The following is a 27,246-nucleotide window of genomic DNA, read 5'->3' as shown; positions in this document are numbered from 1 at the left end:
TGAAAAGCCCTCTGTTCCCCTTTTCTCCTATTACCTGATATTTAGTACAGTGAGCGGTGACATGATTATGACATTGCTCGCTGCAGTAAGTGGGATTGGGAGACTCCTGGTCTAATGCGCCCACTGCGCAGCATACTTAGACTGATAGGCCAGGAGTCTGATCCTTCCCACACATGCCCACAGTCCCACCCACATTGCCTCCTTTTAAGACTCTAAATCCCAGGTCATGACAGAATTTGTAGTCTTAGTAGGTTCTGCCAAACACTAAAAGGAAATTATGTCACTTCTTCAGAGATACCTTCTGGAGCCCAGGGGATTGAGAAAGATGCTGTGTAAAGAGATGACTTCTCGTTTTTAAAACCGTGAAGTTTACCAAAATCACATTAGCGGTTTTGCTTAACTAACTGTACAAGACTGTTGTATAGCTTTAATCACCATCCCGTAGCTCTTCTTTAAAGTGATGAGCCATAAAGAATTTAATTGATCCCCTATTTTCAAATATGGATATTATAATTTTAAAGCATTCAAGTTACAGGATGGATATAACTAGTATTTATCACCTCAATACAGTTTCCGCTTTTATATTTTGTAATTTTTATTTTTTCATTTCACAGAATACAATAAAATTTACGGTAAATCAAATACGGTGGCACTGTTCAAATCTGCAACACTGGAGAGAAACCTAATATAACAGGGCTCTCACCTTTTATATTTAATGAACAATGTGATGATTATATTGTTTATGTATGCACTAAAAGAAATTAAGTTTATTTTTTTTTTTAATATCGATTTCACATACGTTTACTTATCATTTTACTTTAAAGTGGAAGTCCAGGCTAAAACTAACTAAGCTGAAAATTGCTCCCACTCCCTTCTAATGCCCCGTACACACGGTCGGACTTTGTTCGGACATTCCGACAACAAAATCCTAGGATTTTTTCCGACGGATGTTGGCTCAAACTTGTCTTGCATACACACGGTCACACAAAGTTGTCGGAAAATCCGATCGTTCTATACGCGGTGACGTAAAACACGTACGTCGGGACTATAAACGGGGCAGTGGCCAATAGCTTTCATCTCTTTATTTATTCTGAGCATGCGTGGCACTTTGTCCGTCGGATTTGTGTACACACGATAGGAATTTCCGACAACTGCTCTCCAACTTTGTGTGTCGGAAAATCCGATGGAAAATGTCCGATGGAGCCCACACACGGTCGGAATTTCCGACAACACGCTCCGATCGGACATTTTCCATCGGAAAATCCGACCGTGTGTACGGGGCATAACACATATACTACCTCTGTACACAAGAATATGGTCTAGGGCAGGGATCTCCAAACTACGGCCTTCCAGCTGTTGAGGAACTACACGTCCCATGAGGCATTGTAAAACTCTCACATCCACAAACATGAGTATGCATGATGGGAATTGTAGTTCCTGAACAACTGTAGGGCCATAGTTTGGAGACCCCTGGTCTAGGGAGTCCAAACAAAAATTGTGCCTAAATAAAGAGGTGCCACCACATTCACATATGGGTAGGGTGTAACCAACATTGCATAATCAACAAAAAGAGAGGGAAGGAAAAGGATTGTACACCCACGTGGCTACTGCCATAAAAAGTATATTTGTATCAAAAAAATATGAATACATTTTTTTATAGGAGGTAACTGTGTGGGTGTACAATCCTTTTCCTATTCTCTTTTTTTGTTGACCTATACTACCTACCCTGCAGAAGGAAGATACTTATACTTACCTATTCAAAGGGAACGCTGGTCATGTGATCAGCTCCCAGAGGCTGGCTTCAGGGGAGAGGAGAGAGAGCCAACAATGGATGAGCCATTCTTATGCCGCGTACACATGGTCGGGCTTTCCGGCAGGAAAAGTCTGACGAAATCTTTTCATCGGATATTTCCGATCGGACTTTTTTATTTTCGAAAATTCTGACGGACCTAGAAATAGAACATGTTTTAAATCTTTCCAACGGAATAAATTCCTATCGGGAAAACCACTCGTCTGTATCCTGTTCCGACAGACCAAAAACAATGCATGCTCTGAAGCAAGTACGAGACGGCAGCTATTGGCTACACGCTATTAAACTTACTTTTTCTAGTCCCGTTGCACGTGTTGTACGTCACCGCGTTCTAGACGGTTGGACTTTGGTGTGATCGTGTGTAGGCAAGACAGTTTCAGTGGAACTCCGTCAGAACTCCGACGAAAAACCTTCAGAGTTTATTCCGACGGAAAAACCGGTCGTGTGTACGCGGCATAAGTCTATGGGTGACATCACTCTCCAGTCATTTAACCATTGTTGGTGATCTCTTCTCTCTCCATTTTAGTGTGCAGCTAATGTGAACAAACTTTTTAATCTAGGTTCACACTAACGCGGTGTGGGAAACGTACGCATTTCCCGTACCGCATTCAAATCACAGTGCCCTCGTGATCTGCAGTGGGTGTCAGTGCAATCTTAATAATGTCGAAAACGCAGTGCATTTGCCTGCACCGGATCGCATGGTACAAAAGTAACATGCATCCGGTTGCAATACAGTTCCAAAATTGGTGCATGCACAACTTTGGTGCGATTTGAGCCCATTCAAAATTAATGGGCTCAAATTGAACCACAGTGACTCGCATGTGAATTGAAAAGGAATGCGTTGTGGTTCCTGTGCAAATCACATGAGGTTCGTAGTATGAAACAAGGCGATGTGTAAATTGCATGGTTTCATTTTTTCCCTATTTCATAACAATCTATAATCGTTTACTGGATTTTAATTTTATTTTTCTCAAGTTTTGATGAATATTGCATTGTTTATTTTGGCAGGCCCTGATGAAGGGAACACTGTATTCCTCAAGCAATCTGGCTTAACCACTATTATTTTATTATAGCTCAATGCCAGCCACTGGTTGCCATTTCTTGACTACTTTGTCAATGTTTCTTACAATTACTTGCACAGGTTGGTACTCAAACCTTTACACACTTTCTCTTTAGCCATAGTAGCCATAGAGCCACATTTCTTACCTCATAGGTAGACAGACGATCCAGGTATGTCAGCAGCTTTAGCCTACAACGGCAGATCTCTTTCTGTTCAAGGGTTAAGCTGTGAGAAAAAAATATCTGAAATGAATTACTAAGAACAAAGTATGTTCTTTGAAAACATTTGTAGAGATTATGAGTTTACTTTTAAAATGTCTTGAAACAAATCCCCAGCTTTTTTTAATTGACGCAATCTAGAATATATGCTAAAAAGATTTTGTTAATAAAATATTTTTGCAGACTCTTAAAGCGGTAGAAGATTCTGGCATACAAATCATCCGCAACCATAAGGCCTAAAATTAAATCAAACGTTTAAAATTAAATCAAACGTAGCCTTGACGATGTACCCCAGGATGGTACCTAACTCGACCGACAATTAACTCGCATCACTTGAATAATGCCCAGTGTTTGTATTAGCAATAAAAAAACTAGTGCACTCACTTGTCAAAGTCTACCAGCTGAAGAAGGCTTTCCCTCCTCTGGTTTTCTTTCTCTTTTCTGTGTTCTGCTTCTTCTTCAGGAGAAAGGAAGTCTTCATATGCAACATCATCAATGTCAATGTCTCCTGGTATGATGAATCTGAGAAAAAGTAAAACACACTAGTCACAAGTAAAAAAACAAATGGCACACTAATGCACACAATTCATAGTGCATTAAGCTGCTTTGAAAATGAAAACACATCAGAGAATGTTTGCGTTCACGCTCTTTCTCTCTTTGAGTCTGCAGGTAGTCATATAGAACAGGCAGAGAAGGGATACAGTTACTTCTCTGACACATTTGGGGTAATGTGTAAACACAGTGATTTTTCATTAAGGCACTTAAAGCAGAACTAAAGTTCCGCTGTCACAAACTGTGAGCAGGAAGGCTCTTAATTGCAATAGAGACATGAAATGTCTCTTTTGCAATAAAATACACCTACCTGTATGTGCAGGTCACTCCCGGCATTGTTTCTTTGTGGCGGGTCGACTTACTCCTGCACATGCACTAGAGTGACATCTTCCTACGCCAGCCACTTAAGATGACCAAAGATCAACACCCATAAGAAAATGCCAGCGAGGGGCGGTGACGGTTGAAGACCAGGCAAGCTTAGCTCCGCTTTAAAGCAACCTCCTAATGTATTTAAAATATCTAATTATTATTATTTTTTTCCCTTGTTTTGTTCTCCTGCACTAGGCTTCCACCTTTGCCGAACCTTGTTTCTCCACAATATGCTTAAGTCTCCTTTGCAGACCCACAGCCTGCACCACAAAGTCATAATATTAGCTTTCACCCCATAAAACCGTTATGTTAAGCGTGTCACCCATTCTCATTTTCTGCTTTATCACCAAAATAACCCTTGCGTGGGTAACCAGTTGTTCTGTACAATTAATTCTTTAATATAAATTATTGTATCAGAAAATATCAAAATATTAATAAAAGCAAAAGAAAAGCACACATACTAACTTTTCCCACTTTCCACACCACTGAGTCCCATTTCAATACATAGGAATAGTAAATTGACATTTCCAGGAGTGTAATTTTCCTTGCCCCCTGCTTCTCACACTGGTTCCTTCTACTAACTTTCGTGGCACTACAGGATACAGTAATGACAATGAGGTCAACAGGAGGAACCAGTGAGAGCTGCGGTGGACCATGGAAACCAACCATTCCGGAAGTATCTGTTTCCCAGCAGACTTTGGAGGACCATTGCCCTCGAATGGAGCAGCAATTGCCAGTGGGAAATGTAGGTCTTTTGCAGGGTAATACCTTATGGAGATTTAATTACTTGACAGGGCCACTTTAAGATTGGCCTAGTAACATATTAAAAGTTGCCTACAGCCCTCTCTGCTGTCTGTAAATAGGTAAATATGAAGTACTCACAAACATTCACTCGAATTAACACTATGCAAAAAAAAACATATATAAAACACTATACATTTCCATTGTGGGACAACAGTACAAGGATAAATTGGAGCTAACATTGCTGACCCTTTGAAAATGCTATTTGACTGGCTCTGTTTCTGATCATAGTTCAAACATTTCTGAGTTGCCCAACCGAAACACCATATTGCCTTCAAATGGAATAAAAATGCAAAAACAGTGCTAATATACTGCTTACCAAATTACCTAGTAATCGGAATAATCAAAGCCTACATTGGCCTTAAGGCTGGGGTCACACTTGTGCAATCACAGACATTGCATGTGATTCGCACCGCATTGCTGTGCAGAGCACATGCATTGTCTGTGCGATGCAAATTCAGCCATATAAACTGTAGGCTGAAATCCCATCGCATTCGCACCAAAATGGTGAAGGACCCTTTTTTTGGATGGTACTGGAAACTGATCGCATGGGTGTTCACACCTATGCGATCCGATTCCTGCACCATTTCACAGTTCACACTGCGATTCGATCTGGCGTGTCATTAACCTTACATTGACAGCCACAGTGGTTCGCAGATGTCAGTGTGAACAGCCGGCGAGTCAGGTGTGATGCGGGAACCCGCACAGGAATCGCGCTGATTCCCACATCGCACAAGTGTGAACCACGACTTAAAGCTTTGATGCCCAACCTGCAGCCCGGAGGCTTCTGCAAACACAAATCTGTGTTTACCTATTCCCTTATAGCAATGATTTCTAGCAGTCTAATGTAATATGTCCTCAGTCTATGACTATCTCTTGAAGCAAATCCCCAGTCTCCAACAACTCTCATAGCATGTCCTCTAAAGTCTCCTGCATCATGCCTGCAGTCTCTGACCATCTCTTTTATCATGCCTGCCATCTCTGACCATCTCTTGTATCATGTCTGCAGACATGATACAAAAGATGGTCAGGGGCTGCAGTCTCTGGCCAACTCTTGTATGATGTCTGCAGTCTCTGACCATCTCTTATATCATATGTCTGCATTCCCTGACCATCTTTGGTATCTTGTCTGCAGTCTCGGACCAACTCTTGTATCATGTCTGCCAGACAATCTCTTGTATCATGGCTGCCATCTCTGGCTATCTCCTGTATCATGTCTGCAGTCTCTGACCAACTTTTGTATCATGTCTTCCATCTACTACTGATAATCTCTTGTATCAAGTATGCCATCTCTGACCATTTCTTGTATCATGTCTACAGTCTCTGACCACCTCTTATATCATGTCTACAGTCTCTGACCATCTCTTGTATTATGTCCGCAGTCTCTGACAATTTCTTGTATCACACCATAAGTCTTTGACTATATCCTGTTGTGAATATTCACTGAGGTTTATGCACAACCCTTTGGTGATGTTGGGGCCTGCACCGGGGGCACTCATATAAAGAAAGTTGACCACCGCTGCTCTACAGGAACTGACAGCTGAATAACAAGAATGGGTCCCAATGTAATGATGGGCAGGGCTCAATTTCAGCTTAAAGAGAGGTTGAGGTTCTGTGTATAGCTAGTCTGGTATCCTAAGGAATCCACAGGGACATTAATAAACGGTACTTGCCTGCATCAAGAGAGACCTTCACATGAGAAGTATTGTTAAATTATGTTTTAGGCAAGGAGAGGTCCACTTTTTCAGAAGATACATTACAAAGAGGTAGTTTAAACAATTTTTTAGATGGAAAACAAATGTTATATAAGCTAGAAATGTCCCTGGTAATATCAGCCTTATTCCAACTGCAAAACCCATTAATTGAAATACTTTGGTTTTTTTTCTGTCCTTTAAAACTCTCTATAAGTCTGATTTCTGGAGCAAACAGTCTTGCAGCAAAGAGGCAGTTGGCTCCTCCACTTAGACACAGGCTATCTCCACTAAAGCGCAGCTGCATATATTATGCATTAAAGCCCACACTTTAAGTGGTTATCAAAAAGCAACAGGGGAGCGGAGGAGGCACTGAGATGGCATTGGGAAAGTGCCCGCTGTAATGATAATACATTGCTCCGAATCAAAGCGCTCAAGAGACTGTATATTATTACACAACATTTTACTGAAGTGTGCTAATTACCATAACCATCAGATAGGAAAAAGGATAATTAGAATGGGCAAGATTGAAGATTGGTAAATGAATTTACGCATGCATTAACATGTTAAGGAATAAGGCACTTCAGAGCGCTGTCTTAAGCTAGAGATCATTAATCAGAGGATAGGATGCGCGAGTCAACTGTTGCCATTTGTGTACAGATATGCAAATGTGAAAGCGACACCGGCAGCCAAAAGTTTCACTGTTATCTCTGGAGAGGTGTCACTTGTGGCACACGGCTGCTTGAAAAATGAAAACATACTCAGGCTTTGTTATTTAAAAGCTCCAGCTTACCACAGACCGAAATGAAAGACTCATGTTGTGCTCGTGTTCTGGCATCCACAAAGTGCTAAAGGGGAAGTCTTTTTAAGAATATTTTAGATATAAACTCGAGTAACGATCTTTTTTTTATCAAAGCGTGCTAATGTTTTATTTATATGTTTTTATTTACAGTTTTTAATCAAATATGTACTTGGAACAGCTATATTTACCCTATTCCCTTGCTAATGCTCGTATCTAATTGCAAGTTTACTAGACTGGGTCTGTCTAATCCAAAGCAAAAAGATATCTGCAGTCTTAAATGATATTAAACACTCACAAAGCTCTTTGTTGCTAAGCTTTAGCAGCCAAACTGGGATAACACCTACCTTATATTTGTTACATGTTCCCATTCACCTAGTATAACTTAAAGTGGTTCAGAAGTTTTGTTTTTTTTTATGTTAATGCAGATAAAAAAAACCTTTAGTGCGCAGCAGGCCCCCTAATGCTCACCTGAGCTCCATCTCGATCCAGCAATGATGCACGAGACTCACGGCTGCCCGGGATGCCCCCTTCTTATTGGCTCCTGCTGTTATCAATCAAAGTCAGTGAGCCAATGAGGAGAGGGGGTGGGGCCAAACTGCGGCTCCACGTTTGACTGAAAACACTGAGCAGCGACTCAGGTGTCACCATAGCAAACTGCTTGCTGTGGGGGCAGGAGGGAGGGTGAGGGACCTAAGATGAGGAGGATCTGGGCTGCTCTGTGCATAACCACTGAACAGAGCAGGTAAGTATAACATGTTTGTTATTTTAAATTAAAAAAAAAAAAAAAAAGAGACTTCAGTATCACTTAAAAAAATAAAATAAAATGTTAACACTGTACTAAGCCCTGAGGGCTAAAGATCTCAAGGCTTGGGTGGTATAATGTATGTTACCCATTTCCCGACCACCTCAAGTCCTGTCAGCAGTAATGTGGTGGATTTTGTTTCCCTGCGTAGCAGGGAATAAAATCTATCACATCCCTTAGTAAAAACAGCACACATAGTACACATAAACACTGGTTAGGCACACTGTTAAGGAGGGACAGGGCCTGTAAGTGTTACAGAACTACAACAGAGAAACAAAGGTCTTATTCTCTGCCAGACAAGGCTGTAATGTGCAGCTCTCAGGACTGGATGGACAGAAATACAAATCCTTTGACAGTTAAAACAGCTCACATATAAAAGCCACGTACTACAATTCCCGCGATGCTTTGCTCTAGGCATATCATTAACTTAGGCTCATCATTAGGCAGTTAAGGCAGCTTGCTATAGGGGCACTCGAGCCGAGCCACAGCTTCCTGTGTCCATTCAGACACAGATCTGCGGCCCAACCCCAACCCCTTTCTCTCCGCATTGGCTGACTGACTTTGACAGCAGCTGATGCCAATGGCACAGTGCTGCTGTCTCAGCCAATGAGGGGAGTCCCGGCCAGCAGAGTGTCTTGTGCAACATCGCTGGATAGAGAGGGGGCTCAGGTAAGTATTAGGGGAGCTGAGGGGGACTGCTGCACACAGAAGGTTTTTTATCTGAATGCACAGAATGCATTCAGATAAAAAAAAATCTTCTGACTTTTCAACCACTTTAAGTTTTTGAGAGGAAATTTGCTATGGTGTCCAATTTATTCACAAGTGTATACACTCAAAAACGCAACACAGTGCAACCTCATATACCTTCCGCCATCTTCCCCTTTTCCAATGGCAATCATGGCCTCCAGATCTGTTCCCTTCAAGCCAAACATTAGCAGTTCCTTGGCGGCATCCACATTTTCAGGAACCCGTTCAAGACATTCGTGTAGAACCCAGGACCGCTTCTTGATCTTACTCTGGAATTAAAAATACAGAAAGTGAAAATTCAGTAATAAATTGCTGTGACGGCAAAGTTGCATTGACCTGTGCCCAGCTCACTGGCTGAACTTTCCTGAGACCAGTTCGCAAGCCAGTGCCCAGCTCACAAGCCTGTGCTCACTTGTGTCTGGCTCACAAACCTGCACTCACCTGTTCCTAGCTTATTAGCATGCATTTACCCGAGTCAAGCTCACTGGCCTGCACACACCAGCGCCCAGCTCATTAGCCTGAATTAGCTTAAGCCAGGCTCACTGCCTGCACCCACCATTGCCCAGCTCTCTAATCTGCATTTATTTGTGCCCAGTTATCTAGCTTGCAATTTCCTGTGTCTAGTTTACAAAACCGCATTCACTAGTGCCCAGCTCATTAACATGCATTCATGCCCAGCTCACTAGCCTGCATTCACCTGTATTTACCTCATTGTCCTGCACTCATTTGTTCTCAGACCTCTAGAGTTTGCTTACCTGTGCTCTGCTTACAAGCCCGCAATCACCTATGCTCAGTTCTCCGGTCTGCACCTATCTATGCTCACCTTAAAAAATGGCACTCACTTGTGCTTACCTTGAAAAAACTTCACCTGCCTATACTCAGCTTAAAAGCCAGTGCTTACCTATACGCAATCTAAATGCCTGCACTGACTTGTGCTCAGCTTAAAACCTGTATTCACCTGTGCCTGCACTCATAGTGCATTACCTATATACCTAGGAGTATTCATTACATACTAAGGCACTGCTTTCTGAATGTGCCCTACTAATCCTCTTATCTCTCTACAAGTCTACCAGACAGGATAATCAAGTCATTAAAACTATCATGCATGTGTCATTTGCAAATGCAATCATTATTTCCAGCACTGAAATAGCAAGTTTCAGCTGTTTCTGTCAAAATAATGATTGTTCTTGTAAATGACAAGCATTATATGTTAAAGAATTGAGTCTGCCTGATTAAAATCAACAGATGCTAGGCAGGCTCTAATGATGTGAAACACCCACAATATTTCCTCTATGCAGAGACTATGATCTTATTTGTGCAGGCTTTAGGAGCAGCCATTGTTTTATTCACTGAAAAAAAAAAAAAAAAACCTAATAGTATTGATTAGGCTAATGCAGACATGGCCCTATGGATTCATGTGACGAGTAAATTTGAGAATTAGGTCCATTATAAAAGTCTCCGATGCAGTTTGTGTGTCTTTAACACAAATGGCTGCTTCAGCTGTATACAACCAGCACAAACAACAACAAAACGCTACAAAATTCTGGCTCTCCGCAACGGAAAGACCTTCTGGATGATTAATATGAATGACATGTCTCTATAAAAATGCACAGACCATATGCCTCAGCCCCTGTGGCTGCACAGTGCGGTGGGGGTTAAAAACACTTGATAACACTAATTTATTCTTTATGCAGAGAACTTGTAAACCTATTATTTCTTCCTAGTTGATTTGTATAAGCTAATTATGCTGCCGTCATTAGCCTGTTATAAATAGGAAGAAAGATAATCATAAAGAAAAAATGAATACATTTGCTGAAATTAATTCTGCACAAGGTCAGAAAAAAAAATTACCTGAACATCATAAAAAATTTAAATAATAGGTAGGAAACAGAATTAAATGATAATAATATTGTGCAGGGATGTTTTGTGCTTTTTTGTTTCAAAAGGGATTATCAAAATAATCAAAGTTTGCAAGGAAGTGCAGCTACACTCATTATGTCATTGACATAATTAGGGTCTTTTGTTGAAGCAGTGAATTGGTTATAAAAAATATAAACTGCAATTTGTTATCCTAATTTTCTGTTCCAGTGAATCATAAAAATGTATAAATACAAGTGTAAGCATTCCTGTCAGTGTATACAGCCCATTTATGGTTATCGGAACGCCGGTATTCTATTGGGCAGTTTGGGTGTTCTCAGTCCCGAAAACGTGGTGATGTAATTTAATTTTGTGATATTTTGGAACGGATAGGTTTAAAATTAGTATAAGGTATTTATGTTATATAAGGGGTTCATTTAGTGTTCCTGTAACCACTTAGGGAGGAACTGATATCCCAAATGGGGCTTATGAATAGTTCAGGCATATCATTGCTTGAGAGAGCCATCAGTAAAGCACCAGTGCAGTAGCTCCTCTTGTGTCCCTAAGGTAAAATAATAGATATCAGTGAAGCTTTGCAGTCAGTAGGGTGAAATTATTTCCATTTCTTTCCATTGACTATCAATATAGGAGACAGACTTCCTCCAACTGACCATCAATGTAAGTAGCATACTACCCACTGACCATCAATGTAAGGTGCATTATCTATCCCACTGACCAATAATTTAAGGTGCATTGTTCATCCCACTGACCAACAACGTAAGGGGCATTCTTTTTCCCACTGATCACCAACATAAGGGCTGTTCTTCCCACTGATCACCAATATAAGAGCTGTTGTTCCCACTGATCACCAACGTAAGGGCCGTTCTTCCCACTGATCACCAATGTAAGGGCCGTTCTTCCCGCTGATCACCAATGTAAGGGCCGTTCTTCCCACTGATCACCAATGTAAGGGCCGTTCTTCCCACTGATCACCAATGTAAGGGCCCTTCTTTCCAACTGATGACTAATGCAAGGGCCATTCTTTCCAACTGATCACAAATGTAATGGCCATTCTTCCCACTGATCATCAATGAAAAGAGTATTCTTTTTCCCACGGATCACCAATGTAAGCACCATTCTTACCACAGAACATCGATGAAAGGGGCATTCTCTTTCCCACTGATCACCAATGTAGGAGCCATTCTTCCCACTGACCACCAATGTAGGGGCCATTCTTCCCACTGACCACCAATGTAAGGAACATTCTTCCCACTTACCACCAATGTAAGGGAAATTCTTCCCACTGATCACCAATGTAAAGGGACATTCTTTCCACTTATCACCAATGTAAAGGGACATTCTTTCCACTTATCACCAATGTAAAGGGACATTCTTTCCACTTATCACCAATGTAAAAAGATATCTTTTTCCCACTGATCACCAATGTAAGCGCCATTATTCCTCCCACTGATCATCAATGAAAGGGCCATTATTCCACCCATAGATCATCAATGAAAGGGCGATTTATTCCTCCCACTGATCATCAATGAAAGGGGCATTCTTTCTACTGACCACAATGTAAGTGGAATTCCCCCTCCCACTCACCAACATAAGAGAAATTCTTCAAACTGACCACCAATGTAAGGGGCATTCTTCCTTCCACTTACCACCATCTTAAGAGGCATTCTTTGAACTGACCACCAATGTAAGTGGAATTCTCCATCCTATTACCAATGTAAGGAGCATACTTCCTCCCACTGACCATAAATGTAAATGGTATTCTTCTTGCCATTCACTAATAAAGAGGGTGCTTCTCCCACTGACCACTAAAGTATGGGGGCACAACATCACTGGCCACCAACCTAAGCAGAACTACACTGCCAACATAAGGGGGCAGTACATCACTAACCAACTTCAGGGGCACCACAGCACTGACCACCAAGCTAAGTGGAAACTACTGCACTGAGATTTGTGAATTGATCTGCTTGTTTTTACTAAAGCATTGTAATAAAATACATATGAACTAGTATCATCATAGCACAAGGCCTGTACAAGTGTCCAAGGTATAATGTAGAGATAGGGGGTGCAGAATTTTTTGTTGTTTGTTTGTTTGTTATTCGACTAGAAATTTTTTTTAAAAATGGCATTGGATACCCATCCTTTAGGCTAGTGAAAGGAATAAACAAGAGTAAGCAGGGTAAATCCTGAGAACAAACAAACAAAAAAGTACATCATGGTGGTTAAGGTCAAGGCAGCCATGCAGAAAGTGAGAGTCTCAGGAGCTGGCAACTATATTACTGGAGATGTAAAGATCTCAGAGAGATTTGGACTTTGCTCTACCAAAAATGCCAACAGCCAAGTTCACACTTTTTAAAAGCATCATCAGGGAATCAATGACATATAAAACAATCTTCTTAAAATAAGTAGGAGCATTAGAGTTACAGTAAAGGTCTCTCCAGAGGGGAATCCACCTTTTTTGAAGGGAGGAGGGGGGGTGCATATCAAGATAAAGTGTAAAGCTTCAATGACATGGTATTTCAGCTTTTGCTAGTTCACCTGGGATGTCAAGAGATTAAAATCGCTCTAATCTCAGCTGCAACTGCAATTCTGTTTCTAACACACAATTCTGTTTATTGAAAGGTTCAACGCTATCCAAAACAAAAAAAAAAACAAAAAAGATATACCTTAATTTATAATTACATTTTATAAAGTAAATTTCCTCTCAGACAGTTTTCATTAGAACTACCCCCATGGAAAATGTCCCCTTTTATTCTTGTTCCAATGACAACTCAAAAATATTGATTCTGTCCTTAATTTCAGTCCCAGTGAAAAGAGTCTCCAGGAAATATAGAGAGGGGAAATTTAACTAACAGTGACACCGGTCGTGAAAATAAAAAAAACATAAAATAAAACAAAACAAAAGAAAAACTAATAGAGGTTTCAACCCTTCTCTGTTCAAAATGAAGAAAAGTTAGCTTTTGATATATACTTTAACAAAGCAGGGGCAAGAGTAAATGTAGGGTGCAAGGTCACTAGCCCGCAGCAGTCCAAATGTTTTTTTTTAATAAAGAAATAATCCTAATAATTACTTTGATAGGGGTGTTATGGAGTATAGTTTTGTGTGTACAGCTGTTTATTCTACTAAAGATGTCTTTAACTGGTTCGAATCTCGGGCGGTTCAGCGGGGACTGGCCAAGATTCAAACCATGTGTGGACAACCTGCGCCCCCCCAGAAAAAACACCACAATAGCTCCATGGGAGGGGCGACTGTGTTGGTGGGAGAATTGAGCAATTTTCTTTCCTGCTTAAAAACCCTCAACTTGGTATGACCCCAAAGTAAACTCCTATGAAAGTTGCAACACTCTAGCATACGAGCAGCAAAATACAGTAAAAGTCTTAAATCTAATGAGATTTTTATTCACACAGCAACTAATGAAATAATGGACCAGCATTAATGTATTCAAATGTGATTACCCATCTTAACACAATTGGAAAATATATTTATATAATTATGAAAAACTGGCGTTATCTAAAAGCATTTAGTCTGCAGCTTGTGCTTGTGGGAAAATTAAAATGAAAATCACAAAGCAAGCAACAAAGTGACAGCTCACTGGGGTTGATTTACTAAAGGAGTAAAGGATGTTCACTTTGCAAAGTGAATACTAGTATATAAACGGATGTGCTCCCTTTAAATAAAGGATTTAAAAAATATGTTGTTTTTATCATTTAGACTGCTCAGAGTATTGAGTCAAGTTATGTTAATGACATGTGAGATAGTCTCTACTGAATTATACTCTCTGTTGATCATTAGTGACACTCATTGTCAGATAATGTCACAGTATCAAACGTTCTATGACACCTATTAGGAAACAGAAGAGAAAGAAAGAGGGGGCTGTACAGATGGGTGCCTGGTGCACTTTCACAATAAAGTCATTCTAGCATGACACAGCTGTCAGGATAAGTTTTATGGACAGGTTCATACTGGTATTTATAGATTGTCACCTTGTTGTAACATTATAATTCTCTTTCGCTGCCTATCCAAAGTTACATTGAAACATTGAATATTCTGCTTTATAAAACCCCAGACATACCAAATAGTCCTGGATAGTAGCTATATTAACAGTAGATTTCCTCCATTGTCTCTGGTAGACCAGATCCGTGTCCAGACCATAGGCATGAGCCAAAGACAAAGCTTCTCCATACTCTTCATTATCAATCTACAATGAGAGAAATGTTTGCATCAATTATAAGTTTAATAATTATTTGATGTTCACAACATAGTCCTACTTTAGTACGACAGATAACACAACCAAAGTTTTCTACTAAAAAAAATAGCCATTCTACCACAGAAAATGGATTATACAAGACCAGCTAGACCTATATTTAAATTTTTTTTTTTTACCGCAGAAACACAAAGAATTTATTGAGTACAAGTGTGATGCTGCATCCCAACCCACCCACCTCACTTTAGTAATTTCCACAGGTCTGTTATTTTTCCTACAATGTGTTCTCTTTGGCAACGCCTCATTGTGTTTTCTGGTTCAACCTGTTACGGGATATGCCAAATCAGTCTTGATGTATGCTAAAGCCTCATACACACTGCTAGTTTTCAGGTTGGAGCCACTGTACTAACAATCCGATATTAGTACAACGATTTCCCCTACAGAGCTTTTGTGTTCTGAAATGAGCACGGCCCCCCCACCAGAACACTCTGGTCTGTGCTCTCAGCCTTTGGCTGAGAGCGCTGATCGGGAGCTGGTCGACAGACCCTCTTTGGTCATGACCCTTCGACAGAAGCTAAGTCCCCTCTGCCAGAATACTCCGGTCAATGGCTGAGAGCGCTGACTGGGAGACAGCTGGCAGATCTTTTTCAGTCATGAGACTTCGACAAAAGCCGTCCGAATGACCGGCTTTTATTGGACCGGCTACCATACACACGGCCGAATGTCGGCCGGTTTCTACTGAACCGGCCGGTGCTGGCTGACATTTGGCCCATGTGTACTAGGCTTAAATCTTACTAATGTCCTTACAATGTTTTTTTTTATTCTATTTTGTACCCCAGGTTTTGTGTCAGTTGCTTTTGGATAACTACTCTGTCTATGCTAATCCACTGAACAACACTTTGATATGTTGCATAGTCTTTGGCACGGATATTGGTCTTTTCCTTTTATTTGGACACTGCTGTATACTATGGACAACTTTTTTTTTCTTTGAATTTTTAAAACTGGCAACTTTTGAAAACAAAATAAAAGAATTACAAAAAAAAAATGCAGGTGCTATGGTCATAGCATAAACAACCTTTTACCAAAGGAGTGACCTATAAATACTATATGAAATTCAGAACATCCTGAGCTGGTGTAAGGTCAACTTAATAAGTATCTTGGTGACCCCAATCATTCTCTAGGCACTCCATTACTATTCAATGAAGTCTAATATTCCATGACAATAGGACTTATAAAAGAGCCGATGTACGAACTTTTCAACTAGACGTAGTTGCCAGATCTAGTTTTGAATGCCATGAAGGAACTCAAAGAGGACAACTAGAGCTCTTAATTCACCAGAAACATCTGATCATATAAGGCCAAAATAATAAAAAAAAACCCCTGAAGGAAATGTTAATGGTCACTAACATAAATAATCATAAATTCCACTTTGATAGGATTACTCATCAAAGTAGATTTGCTGCACCTCATATGGTCATTTCAGGAAACTTGCCCCATATCAATACCAATAACTCTCCATGACTGACCTACAACAATTTGCAAATAAAATGTTAATTTGGAAGTTCTTTCTTTGGAATAACATATCTCACCTTTCTCTGGTAGAGCTCCTCTGGAGTCGTCGACCTCAGACTCACAAGGCGATACGTTTTAGTGATGGTGCGAGGACGTTTGCGAGGAGGGGCAAAGCGTTCCATCTCTGTGACAAAGTAAAGCCCTTGTTTTATATAAGCAAAGTATCTGGCTTTAGCAGACATCTCCTCATCGCAGTCGGAATCTTCATCCCCATACTCGTCTTCTCCTGTTCTGTTCTCCAAGCGGGACCTTTTAGGGACCAGTTTCACTTCACACTAAAGACAAACAAAAATTCTATTATAAGGACTGCTAAGGACACCTGTCAAAAAGAATTAATTATAAATCTGATCACTTGGTCTAAAGCCGGGTACACACTAAAGGAAAATTTGACTAAAGATTGTCCAGTTTTCCACAATGTTTCACAGTCGAAACTGAGGATGGTACTAATTGCACAAAAATTCTCCAACAGCAAAGGCTTTTTTTTGTTTGACTTGTTTATTGTTTCTGATCATGTGCAGTCTTTCGTATCTGATTTTTCCCTTTGGAAATTTTAGTTTGGAAAGTGTGAATCAGATGTCTAAAGTTGTGTACACACTATTTGAAAATCGAACGATTGTTCCTTGTACAGATTTTCTCATAGTGTGTACCCCACTTAAGGGTCCTTGCACATGTTACTGATGTATAAATGCCAGATATTCCAGGCAGAAAGTTCCTGCCCAAAAACGCAAGTATGGTCTGTTTTAGGGTTGCACGGATATTTTTTTTTTATGGGCAAATACCGATACTTGCGGTCAAGTACTGGCAGATACCAAGTATCAATATCTTTGTGGTGGTAATTTGAGCCCATACAAAATCAATGGTCTCAGATCGCACTGCAATGAATCGCATGGGATTTGAACACGAATGCAGTGCAATTCCTGTCCGAATTGCATGTGGTTTCCAGCACCACTCCTTTGTGAACCCAGTCACTATGAAAAGCTTGGGTTCACACAGGAGAAGTGGGGGAAACCGCATGCGTTTCGGACACGAGTCGCACTGCATTCCTGTTAAAATCGCATGTGATTTGAGCCCTTTAGTTTTGTATGGGCTCAAGTTGCAGTGCAAAGGTATCAGTTTCAGGTATCGGAGCATTTGCACGAGTACAAATGCTTTGTATCGGCATCGATACAGGTATCGGTGCAACCCCAGTTTGCATAGTGTGCGTGTTTACACATGTATAAGTGTGTACACACCAAAATATTCTTCTAGGTCCCACAATGCTAAATAACAAAGGTAATCTGCTATATATTCAGGGTGTAACATGTTACAATTGCCAAGGCCCCTGCACAACCCCACCAGATATCCATTTTGACAGCTAGTAGGGAATCTCCTCCCTCTGCTACCTGTCACAAACTAAAAAAAAAAAAAAAAAACGGGTGGACGGCTGCATCATTCATTCACAGTATTCTGTGAATGGGCAAACGACAAGTCCCGAAAGCCTTTGCAGCTGTTAACCTATAGTTCTCAATGAACTACCGGAGTGCTGTTGATTGCTCTTGGTAGTTCATTGAGCTTCCTGTCAGAGTGTAATTGCCTGCCCATATCGGAGGTACAGATAGACAGCTGCAGAGCTGTGTCATTACACCCATGATCTGCTGATCGTAGGTGCAATGCTTTACAGGTCCCCCAAAAAAAATTTAAAAATAAAAAATAATCAGTGCATTTTTTTTTACCTGCATAAGAAATGTGCAATTATACATTTTTTTTTTTTGTAAAAGTGAATCCTTATCCTTTAACCACTTGCCGCCCGCCCACCCTCAAATGATGGCTGGGCGGCGCAACTCTCTTCTGGGTGGACGTCATATGACGGCCTCCTAGAACGGCCGCGCCGCTAGGACATGGTGTGACCCCGATCTGTGTAAAGAGCCGCAGCCCTTTAACCATGTGATCGGCTGTGTCAAATCACAGTCGGTCACATGTAAATACGGAGATGGTGGTAATCGGCACTCCTCGCCTCACACTCACACTCAGTGGCAGCTCCTCACAGAGGACATCTAGGGATGTAATCAGGGCACTGATCATCAGTGCCCTGATTACAATTAAGTGCCAGCAATGCCACTGATGCCACTGCCAGCAATCAGTGCCAACCAGTGCCCACAACTGGCACCAATCTGTGCCCACAAGTGCCAGCAATCAGTGCCCACAAGTGCCAGCAATCAGTGGCCATCAGTAATGCCAGTCAGTGCTGGCTATCAGTGCTGCCCATCAATGCTCAGCACTGCTGCCCATCAATGCGGCCTATCTGTGCCCTCCAGTGCCACCCATCAGTGCCGCCTATCAGTGCCCATAAGTGCGGCATATTCGTGCCTTCTCATCATTACCACCTAATCAGTGCCCATCAGTGTCCATCAGTGAAGGAGAAAAATTACTTATTTACAAAATTTACCGACAGAAACTAAGAAAAACTTTTTTTTTTCCAAACTTTTTTTTTTTTTTTTTAGGAAAATAAAAAACCCAGGAGTGATTAAATACCATCAAAAGAAAGCTCAATTTGTGTGAATAAAATGATAAAAATTTCACATGGTTACAGTGTAGCATGACCGCGCAATTGTCATTCAAAGTGTGACAGCCCTGAAAGCTGAAAAATGGCCTGGGCAGGAAGGGGGTGTAAGTGCCCTGTATTGAGGTGGTTAAAGTCCAACTTTAGCCAACTGGTAACATAAGTTTTACATAATCCACTGCTTCCATATTTATCAGACTTTACATAATACCTCTGGTTGGGGCTAGTTCTCACATTCCATAATGTTGGGGGGGGTTGGAATATAAAAAGTTCAGTGCTATTTAATATATTTATAACAGATGGATTAGGCTTAGGGCAGCCAAGTGCAGATTGTCAACATCAAAAGCCATTTAGTAGGCAGGCTGTGTTGCTCCTTTCAGTAAAAATTGTCATATTCCAAATCTACAGCAAACAACGTTTGAATTTTACCTACACAGACCTTTTAATAAGTTCATTCAATATTCATTCTCACCTTTTTTTTAACAATTTTATATAATGTCATTTTCTGCCCCCACACTTGTCCGAGAAGAGCAATATCTCTATCACAGCCGAGTAAATACTGTACAGCTCTCAGTAAGCAAGAGGCAGCTCTCCTACCGCTACCCCAAATATCATGTGTCTAATCCTACATTAATGACTTGGAAGAAAGGTCTCCAGTGTACAGCTCAATTACTTGTGAAATGCTATGTGTCCCTGATCCGTGACACGGGATAGAAGACTGGTGCTGGGGGGAACATTACAATTTCTATTAAATGTAGAAAACCGCATTTCTGGAAGACGCAGTTACAGAAGCACATGTGGTTTATTGCAGTGGAGCCTTGTGTCACATGAAGGAAAATGTAATGAATTTAGAACCACTGGCTAGGGAAGGATATCCTGTACATAAATGTTTGAGAGATGGAATGAGAAGGAAGAATGCGATTAGTACCATAGACCAGAGATATATGGAGGTAACCCTTAAAGGATAACACCAAATGTCTTATGTCACTTACCCCTTCACCCTCCATTACCCAATTTATGGTTCAGCTTTGCTGCTGCAAACTGGATAAAAGTAAAGAGAGTCTTACTATTGCTGATTTTTTAGAGTGCATCTAAACCCAAGTAAAAATACAATATATTGTAGTTTACCAGTCCTTGAATGTGATGGCTGCATTAGGTTTATTTTTCGGGTTTTACTTCCCTTTATTTTCACCAGGCAATCCTGCCAGCAACATATTTATTGTCCCTGTGTGGCAAAGCTCACTAACTGTACCTACAGAGGGGCAGTGTTGTCACCACCCTAGAACAGGACTACAGAACACCTTCTTCCCCTCTCTATAACATGTGTTTTGTAGTTTATGGAGGCAAACTGAGCAGAGCTAACTACACTTCTTGAGTCAACACTCAAGAGTGCAAAGGAACTCAGGTTTTTGGCAGGATTAACTGTTTTTTTTGTGCACCTATTGAACAAATAAACTCTAATGCCTCGTACACACGATCGGACATTCTGACCATGGATTTTTTTTTGACGGATGTTGGCTCAAACTTGTCTTACACACGGTCACACAAATCTTGTCAGAAATTCCGAACGTCAAGAACGCGGTGATGTACAACACGTACGACGAGCTGAGAAAAATGAAGTTCAATAGCCAAAGCAGCTCTTCTGCTTGATTCCGAACAAAGGTGAAAGGGACAGCGGACACTTTTGGGGGGTGGGCAGAGGATACTAAAGTGGGGGATAATGTGAAAGCGGGTACAGGAGCCTGCTTTGGGTGGGGTACAGGACACTATTGTGGGGGGACAAAGGACATTGCAGTGGGGAGGGGAGATGTGAAGGGGGTAGAGGACACAGCATTGGGGGGTACAGGACACTATCGTGGGGGCAGGGGACACTACAGTGGGGGGGGCGTGATGTGAAGGGGCAGATGACACTGCTTTGGGGGGTACAATACATTACTGGGAGGGGGCAGAGAACACTACAGGGGGGGGTAAGGTGAAGGGGGGCAGAGAGGACACTACTTTGAGGGGCGGGGTACAGAACACTACCGTGGGGAGAGGGGACAGAGGACACTGTGGGGGGGTGAGGGTGATGTGAAGGGAGCAGAGGACACAGCATTGGGGGTACAGAACACTATTGTGGGGGAGGGGCGGGGACAGAGGACACTATAGTGGGAGGTTGATGTGAAGGGGGCAGCGGACACTTCTTGGGGGGTGGGCAGAGGATACTAAAGTGGGGGATAATGTGAAAGGTGGCACAGGAGCCTGCTTTGGGTGGGATACAGGACACTATTGTGAGGGGACATAGGACATTGCAGTGGGGAGGGGTGATGTGAAGGGGTAGAGGACACAGCATTTGGGGGTACAGGACACTACTGTGGGAGGAGGGGGGGCAAAGGACACTGCGGTGGGGTGATGTGAAAGGGCAGAGGACACAGCATTGGGGGGAGGGGGGCAGAGAACATTACAGCGCGGGGGGGGTGATGTGAAGGGGGTATTGGACACTGAGTTGGGGAGGGTACACAACACTACTGTGGGGTGATGGGGGCGGAGGACACTGCTATGGGAGGCAGAGGACACTACAGTGATGTGGAATGGGCATAGAACACTGCTCTTGGAGGGGTACAGGACACTACTGTAAGAGGAGTGAGCAGAGGACACTGCAGTGGTGGTGGTGGTGGTGGTGGTGGTGGTGGTGGTGGTGGTGGTGGGGGGTACAGAACATTACTGTAGGGGAAGGGGGTAGAGGACACTATAGTGGGTCGGTGATCTGAAGAAGACAGCAGACACTGCTATGGGGGGGGGTGCAAAAGATACTACAGTGTTGGATGATGTGAAGGGGGCAGAGGACACTACTGTGACACACTATGTGTTCTTTATGCGGTCTTTTTATTGAGAGCCTGACAGTTTTATTTCTTTCTAAGGGCACCGTCTAGTCACAACCCCCCCCCCCCCTGGAGATCTTTGCTTTCCTTGATGATGTCTAGGTAGATCTCAACCTCTGAAAGGTTGCCTACTCCTGTTCTAGAGGGATTAAACTGGTATGGTATATGCATAGTTACAGTACATTGGTATAAACTGGACCAATGTGACTATGTACAAAATGTCAGGAATTCTTCTTTAAAATATAAAAGATGAGTAAGATCCTGGATGGACATAGCTAGGACTCAAGTGCCCAGATCTCACAGCGAGCCCCTGAAATATATAAATGCTGATGAGTGACCTGAGTTGCCTTTTTCCCAACCTAAAAAAAAAAAAAAACTTTCCGATTTCATTTATCCTCTAAATACAATCCTGAAATGGCTCAGAAAAGGAAATAATTGTGCATACAAGGAGCAGACCCAATTCTATAGAGCAGAGAATACACAAAGAATACTCAGCAGAACCCTTAGATCAGGGGTGTCCTACCTGCGGCCCAAGACAGATATGAATGCAGTCCAAAACAAAATTGAAAACGTACTTAAAAATGTTGATTCTTTTTAACCACTTAAGCCCTGGACCATTTGGCTGGCATAAGACCAGAGCACTTTTTGCGATTCGGCACTGTGTCCCTTTAACTGACAATTGCGCAGTGGTGCGACGTGGATCCCAAACAAAATTGACATCCTTTTTTCCCCACAAATAGAGCTTTCTTTTGGTGGTATTTGATCACCTCTGTGGTTTTTATTTTTTGCTCTATAAACAAAAAAAATAGCGTCAATTTTGAAAAAAAACTCATTATTTTTTACTTTTTGCTATAATAAATATCCCCAAAAAATACGATACGTATTCTTCTACATATTTTTGGTAAAAAAAAAAAAAATTGCAATAAGCGTTTATTGATTGGTTTGCGCAAAAGTTTTAGCGTCTACAAAACAGGGGATAGTTTTATGGCATTTTTATTAATATATTTTTTTTTTTACTAGCAACGGTGGCGATCGTGACTGCGGCATTATGGCGGACAGATCGGACACTTTTGGCGCTATTTTGGGACCATTCACATTTATACAGCGATCAGTGCGATTAAAAATGCATTGATTACTGTGTGTCCTAGGGAGTGATTCTAACTGTGGGAGGGATAGGCTATGTGTGACATGACACTGATCACCGCTTCCGATTACAGGGAGCTGTGATCAGTGTCACTAGGCAGAATGGGGAAATGCTTGTTTACATCAGCATTTCCCCGTTCTTCCTCTCCGTGAGACGATCACGGATATCCCCGCAAACATCGAGTCCGCTGGACCAGCGATCATACTCACGGAGCTCGTGGCGGGTACGCGCGCGCCCTCAAACCGCTTCTTAAAGGGCAACAGACAGGTACGTTAATATGCCCGTACGTTCCCTTCTGCCAATGTATATCGGCGTGAGCCGGTCAGCAAGCGGTTAACATGCATTGTAAAAATGCGTTTACACTTCGCAGACACATGTGGCCAAAGGAAAAATCTGATCTTTACTGGTCTTTTATAAGTTTTATCTTCCCAAAGAAAAATACCCCACTCTTCACAATCAAACCCTTTTCATGTCATCAATTTTCGGCAGCACCTATATTTGTGAGCAACTATTTTCAAGGATGAAGCACACGAAGGGCAACATTTGAAACAAAATATCTGATGAGCACCTTGAGAATTCAATGAGAATTGCTACTACATCCATCAAATCATTTGCATTTGTTTATCACAAAAAGTAAATTAAATATTGCACTAGTTTTATGTTGCCCTCTTTTACTTTTACAAAAAAAAAATATTACAAAAAAAAAAAAAAAAAACGCCCCTGCCTTGGATGTCTCACATATGGTCTCTCACTTAGTAACACTTATCGTTTGTATTGTTTCCCTTGTGGACGTCAGAAAACACACTTCACGTGTTGTGAATAATGAGGTGCATAGATGTTGTTTCTAAGTGATGCAAGACATACTAATATCTATGGAAGCATGAGTGTAAAATGACATGCACACAGCATCATTACACTTCACCATGCTTGCATGTATCTCACTGTGCGCCTAATCACAGACCCGCTGCATCGATATACCGAAGACCTATGATTACGCACGCTGTGTGAAACACGGAACCCTGTCGGCTTCTTATCTTGCTGTGTGCACATCTTACCATGTTGACGTTTATGGATTTACATTAGCTGGTTCAATAAAACATATATTTTATGCAAGCCAGTGCAGCCCAAGAACTGTATACTAAGAAGGAATGCTGAATAAAATAATAAAAAGGAACCACTCATAAATTACAACTTTAACCACTTCCCTAATGGGCACTTTTACCCCCTTCTTGCCCAGGCCAATTTTCAGCTTTCAGCGCTGTCACACTTTGAATGACAATTATGCGGTCATGCAACACTGTGCCCATATGACATTTTTATAATTCTTTTTCGGGCAAATAGAGCTTTCTTTTGGTGATATTTAATCACCACTGGGTTTTTTATTTTTTGCTAAATAAATGTACAAACACCAAAAATTGTGGGGAAAAATAGGATTTTTCCTACAGCTTACCTGTAAAATCCTTTTCTTGGCGTACAACACGGGACACAGAGCAGTTATAGTAATTACTATCTGGGTTATACACCACCTATAGGTGAATAGACACTGGCACACCAAAAAGACAGGAATTCCCCCTTTATTTAACCCCTCCCATACAGGAAGTACCTCAGTTTTGTAGCAAGTAATACATTCCCTGTGTACTGTGATGTACTCCAAAAAAAAAAGGATTTTACAGGTAAGCTGTAGAAAAAATCCTATTTTCTTTATCGTACACTACGGGACACAGAGCAGCTATAGTAATTACTTAGTAATATAGTAATTACCTCCAATCTGATCCGCTAAAAAAAAAGGGGGATCAATCCCCTTCCGTCTGGGTGGATTGGATCAGAGGACCCATAGGGTAGAGTGGGCTACTGCTTGGCTCATTGTGGCTCGCAACAGGTTACCAAGTCGCTTAAGTGACCCTCACTCTTCAAAAGGTTGGGCACCCCTGATCTAAATTAACTATTTCCCAGTGGATTCACCAAGTTATAATTCAGGCTTATGGGTTGAAGAAAAAAGCCCCACCCTTTCGGGTGTGAGCGCACTCTACCAGGGGAGTAAGTGCCTCATGGGCAGTGCGTCATCAAGCCTTTATGGCTCAGACTTGCAATGCCGCTACTTGGTCATCAGCGCATACATTTACTAAATTTTATCAAATGGATGTAAGGTGTCAGGAGGATTCTGCAGGCAGCAAAATAGGTCCTGACGTCTGATGGCGGTCTGCATTGTGTGGGTCTCCTTCCCCTCAGGGGCATCCCAGATAGTAATTACTATAGCTGCTCTGTGTCCTGTGATGTACGATAAAGAAAATAGGATTTTTCCTACAGCTTACCTGTAAAATCCTATATTTGGAGTACATCACAGGACACAGGGAATTTATTACTTGCTACAAAACTGAGGTACTTCCTGTATGGGAGGGGTTAAATAAAGGGGGACTTCCTGTCTTTTTGGTGTGCCAGTGTCCATTCACCTATAAGTGGCGTATAACCCATATAGTAATTAATATAGCTGCTCTGTTTCCCGTGATGTACGATAAAGAAAAAAATGTTACAAACAGGTAATTTTTCTCCTTCACTGATGTGCACTGATGAGGCTGCACTGAAGGGCACTGATTAGGCAGCACTGATAGGTGACACGGATGGGCACTGTTGGGACTGAACTGATAATCAGTGCCCTGAGTATCAGTGAACATGTCCCTTTTACACAAGCCAGTTAAAGCTGGTTATCGTCTCTCCTCTCCTTGCGCTGTCAGCATGAGGAAAGGAATGTCAATAACCGGCTTGTGTTTACATTGTGATCAGCTGTGATTGGACACAGCTGAACACGTGGTAAAAGGCCGCTGTGATTGGCCCTCAAACCCCCTATCGTTTTCAGCCAAGGAAGCTGACATCTTGGCCTCTGTTTAATCTACAAGTGCCATGATGCTGCACATGTGATCAGTTATGACACCAGCCATTGGATGGTTTGACAGTTTGGTTGAGAGCACAACCAATGGGAGTGTTACATTTCCGGCACGTGCCGGAAAAGTAACTGTTTTATGGATGGATTTACTTCCACTTGAAATCTCAGAGTGCGCCACGGGTATGATCACGGGAGGACATCATATGACGCCCTCCCAGAACTGGCCGGCCACGTTGCAGCCGTTATTCAGCTAAAGCGCGGTCCGCAAGTGGTTAAACATCTATTTCCCTAGGGCTCTTACAGCGTGCAAATCTGGCATTTTTTGGGTACTCATGTTTAGGGCAGCATATGCCCTAAACATGGGATGCCTGTGTTTGGGGCATATGTTCCTGAGCTCATACTACCCTAAATAACTGCTCAAAACAGCCTTCAGCCATGCGTTGCAGCCTGTCATTGATTTTGATAAGCTGTCAGCAGGTTGCCGACAGTGGGTTGTAGAGTGGGTTGTACACTGCACCTATGCCTCTCTCACACCCGAAAAACAGTCAATTTTTACACCGTATGAGCCAAACTGCCTGCATGCATTAGCCCTTACCTATTGCATTAAAAGCCACTAAATCATTTACAGTGTTTTTAGAATAGTCACCTGAATTTTAGTCACCTGAATTTTTATTATCTTCAGTTGCCCAAACTAGCTGGGCATTGCATTAGGATACCTAAAGCTCTTTACATAGTGTATTCATTATTTGTTTTGAAATCAAGGTGCCTTCTCCCACCAAACGTCATTATAATGGTTTTTTTTTTTTAATATATAATTTGAGTTGCATCTTCCTGTAGAGCGATTAACCTCCCTAATTTATAAAGATTTTAAAAGGTTGTCTAGGAGGCATTTAAACAAAATTTTTATAGCCAAGCTTATCATATACAGTACTGTTTAGGCAGGTGTGAAGAACTGCTGTAAAGTAAGAATGCTTTTAAAAATATATATTTTAATTGTTTATTTTATAATATTACAAAATGCAAAAGTGAGTGAACAGAAAAAAAAATAGAAATCAAAATCAGCATTTGGTGCGACTACCCTTTGGCTTCAAACCAGCATAAATTCTTACACTTGCACAGTCAGGGATTTTGTACGATTAGAGTCAGGTGTAAAATTAACCAATTATACCAAGCAGGTGCTAATGATCATTAATCTCATATGTAGTTTAAAACACAGTCAACAGAAACAGCTGTGTAGGAGGCTCAAAACTGGGTGAGGAGCAGTGAAACTGCTTCTAAGGTGAGGTTGTCACAGGTCAAACATCATGGCAAGACTGA

General features: G+C 41.5%; 1 protein-coding gene across 2 annotated transcripts in view; it reads right to left on the bottom strand.

The window, feature by feature from the left end:
- Positions 1–27,246, bottom strand: part of NBAS (NBAS subunit of NRZ tethering complex) — a 1,128,646-nt gene that overhangs the window by 861,084 nt on the left and 240,316 nt on the right. For both annotated transcript variants that reach the window (XM_073625355.1, XM_073625357.1), the window contains exons 15-19: positions 16,522–16,779; positions 14,801–14,926; positions 8,970–9,121; positions 3,473–3,610; positions 3,017–3,095 (exon numbers count right to left, since the gene is read on the bottom strand). In XM_073625355.1, coding sequence (XP_073481456.1) covers positions 3,017–3,095; positions 3,473–3,610; positions 8,970–9,121; positions 14,801–14,926; positions 16,522–16,779 — 753 coding nt within the window. The remainder of the gene's footprint in view (positions 1–3,016; positions 3,096–3,472; positions 3,611–8,969; positions 9,122–14,800; positions 14,927–16,521; positions 16,780–27,246) is intronic.

The sequence above is a fragment of the Aquarana catesbeiana genome, linkage group LG04 (genome assembly GCF_042186555.1).
Source record: "Aquarana catesbeiana isolate 2022-GZ linkage group LG04, ASM4218655v1, whole genome shotgun sequence".
NCBI lineage: Eukaryota > Metazoa > Chordata > Amphibia > Anura > Ranidae > Aquarana > Aquarana catesbeiana.
This window is presented reverse-complemented; position numbering and strand designations above follow the sequence as displayed.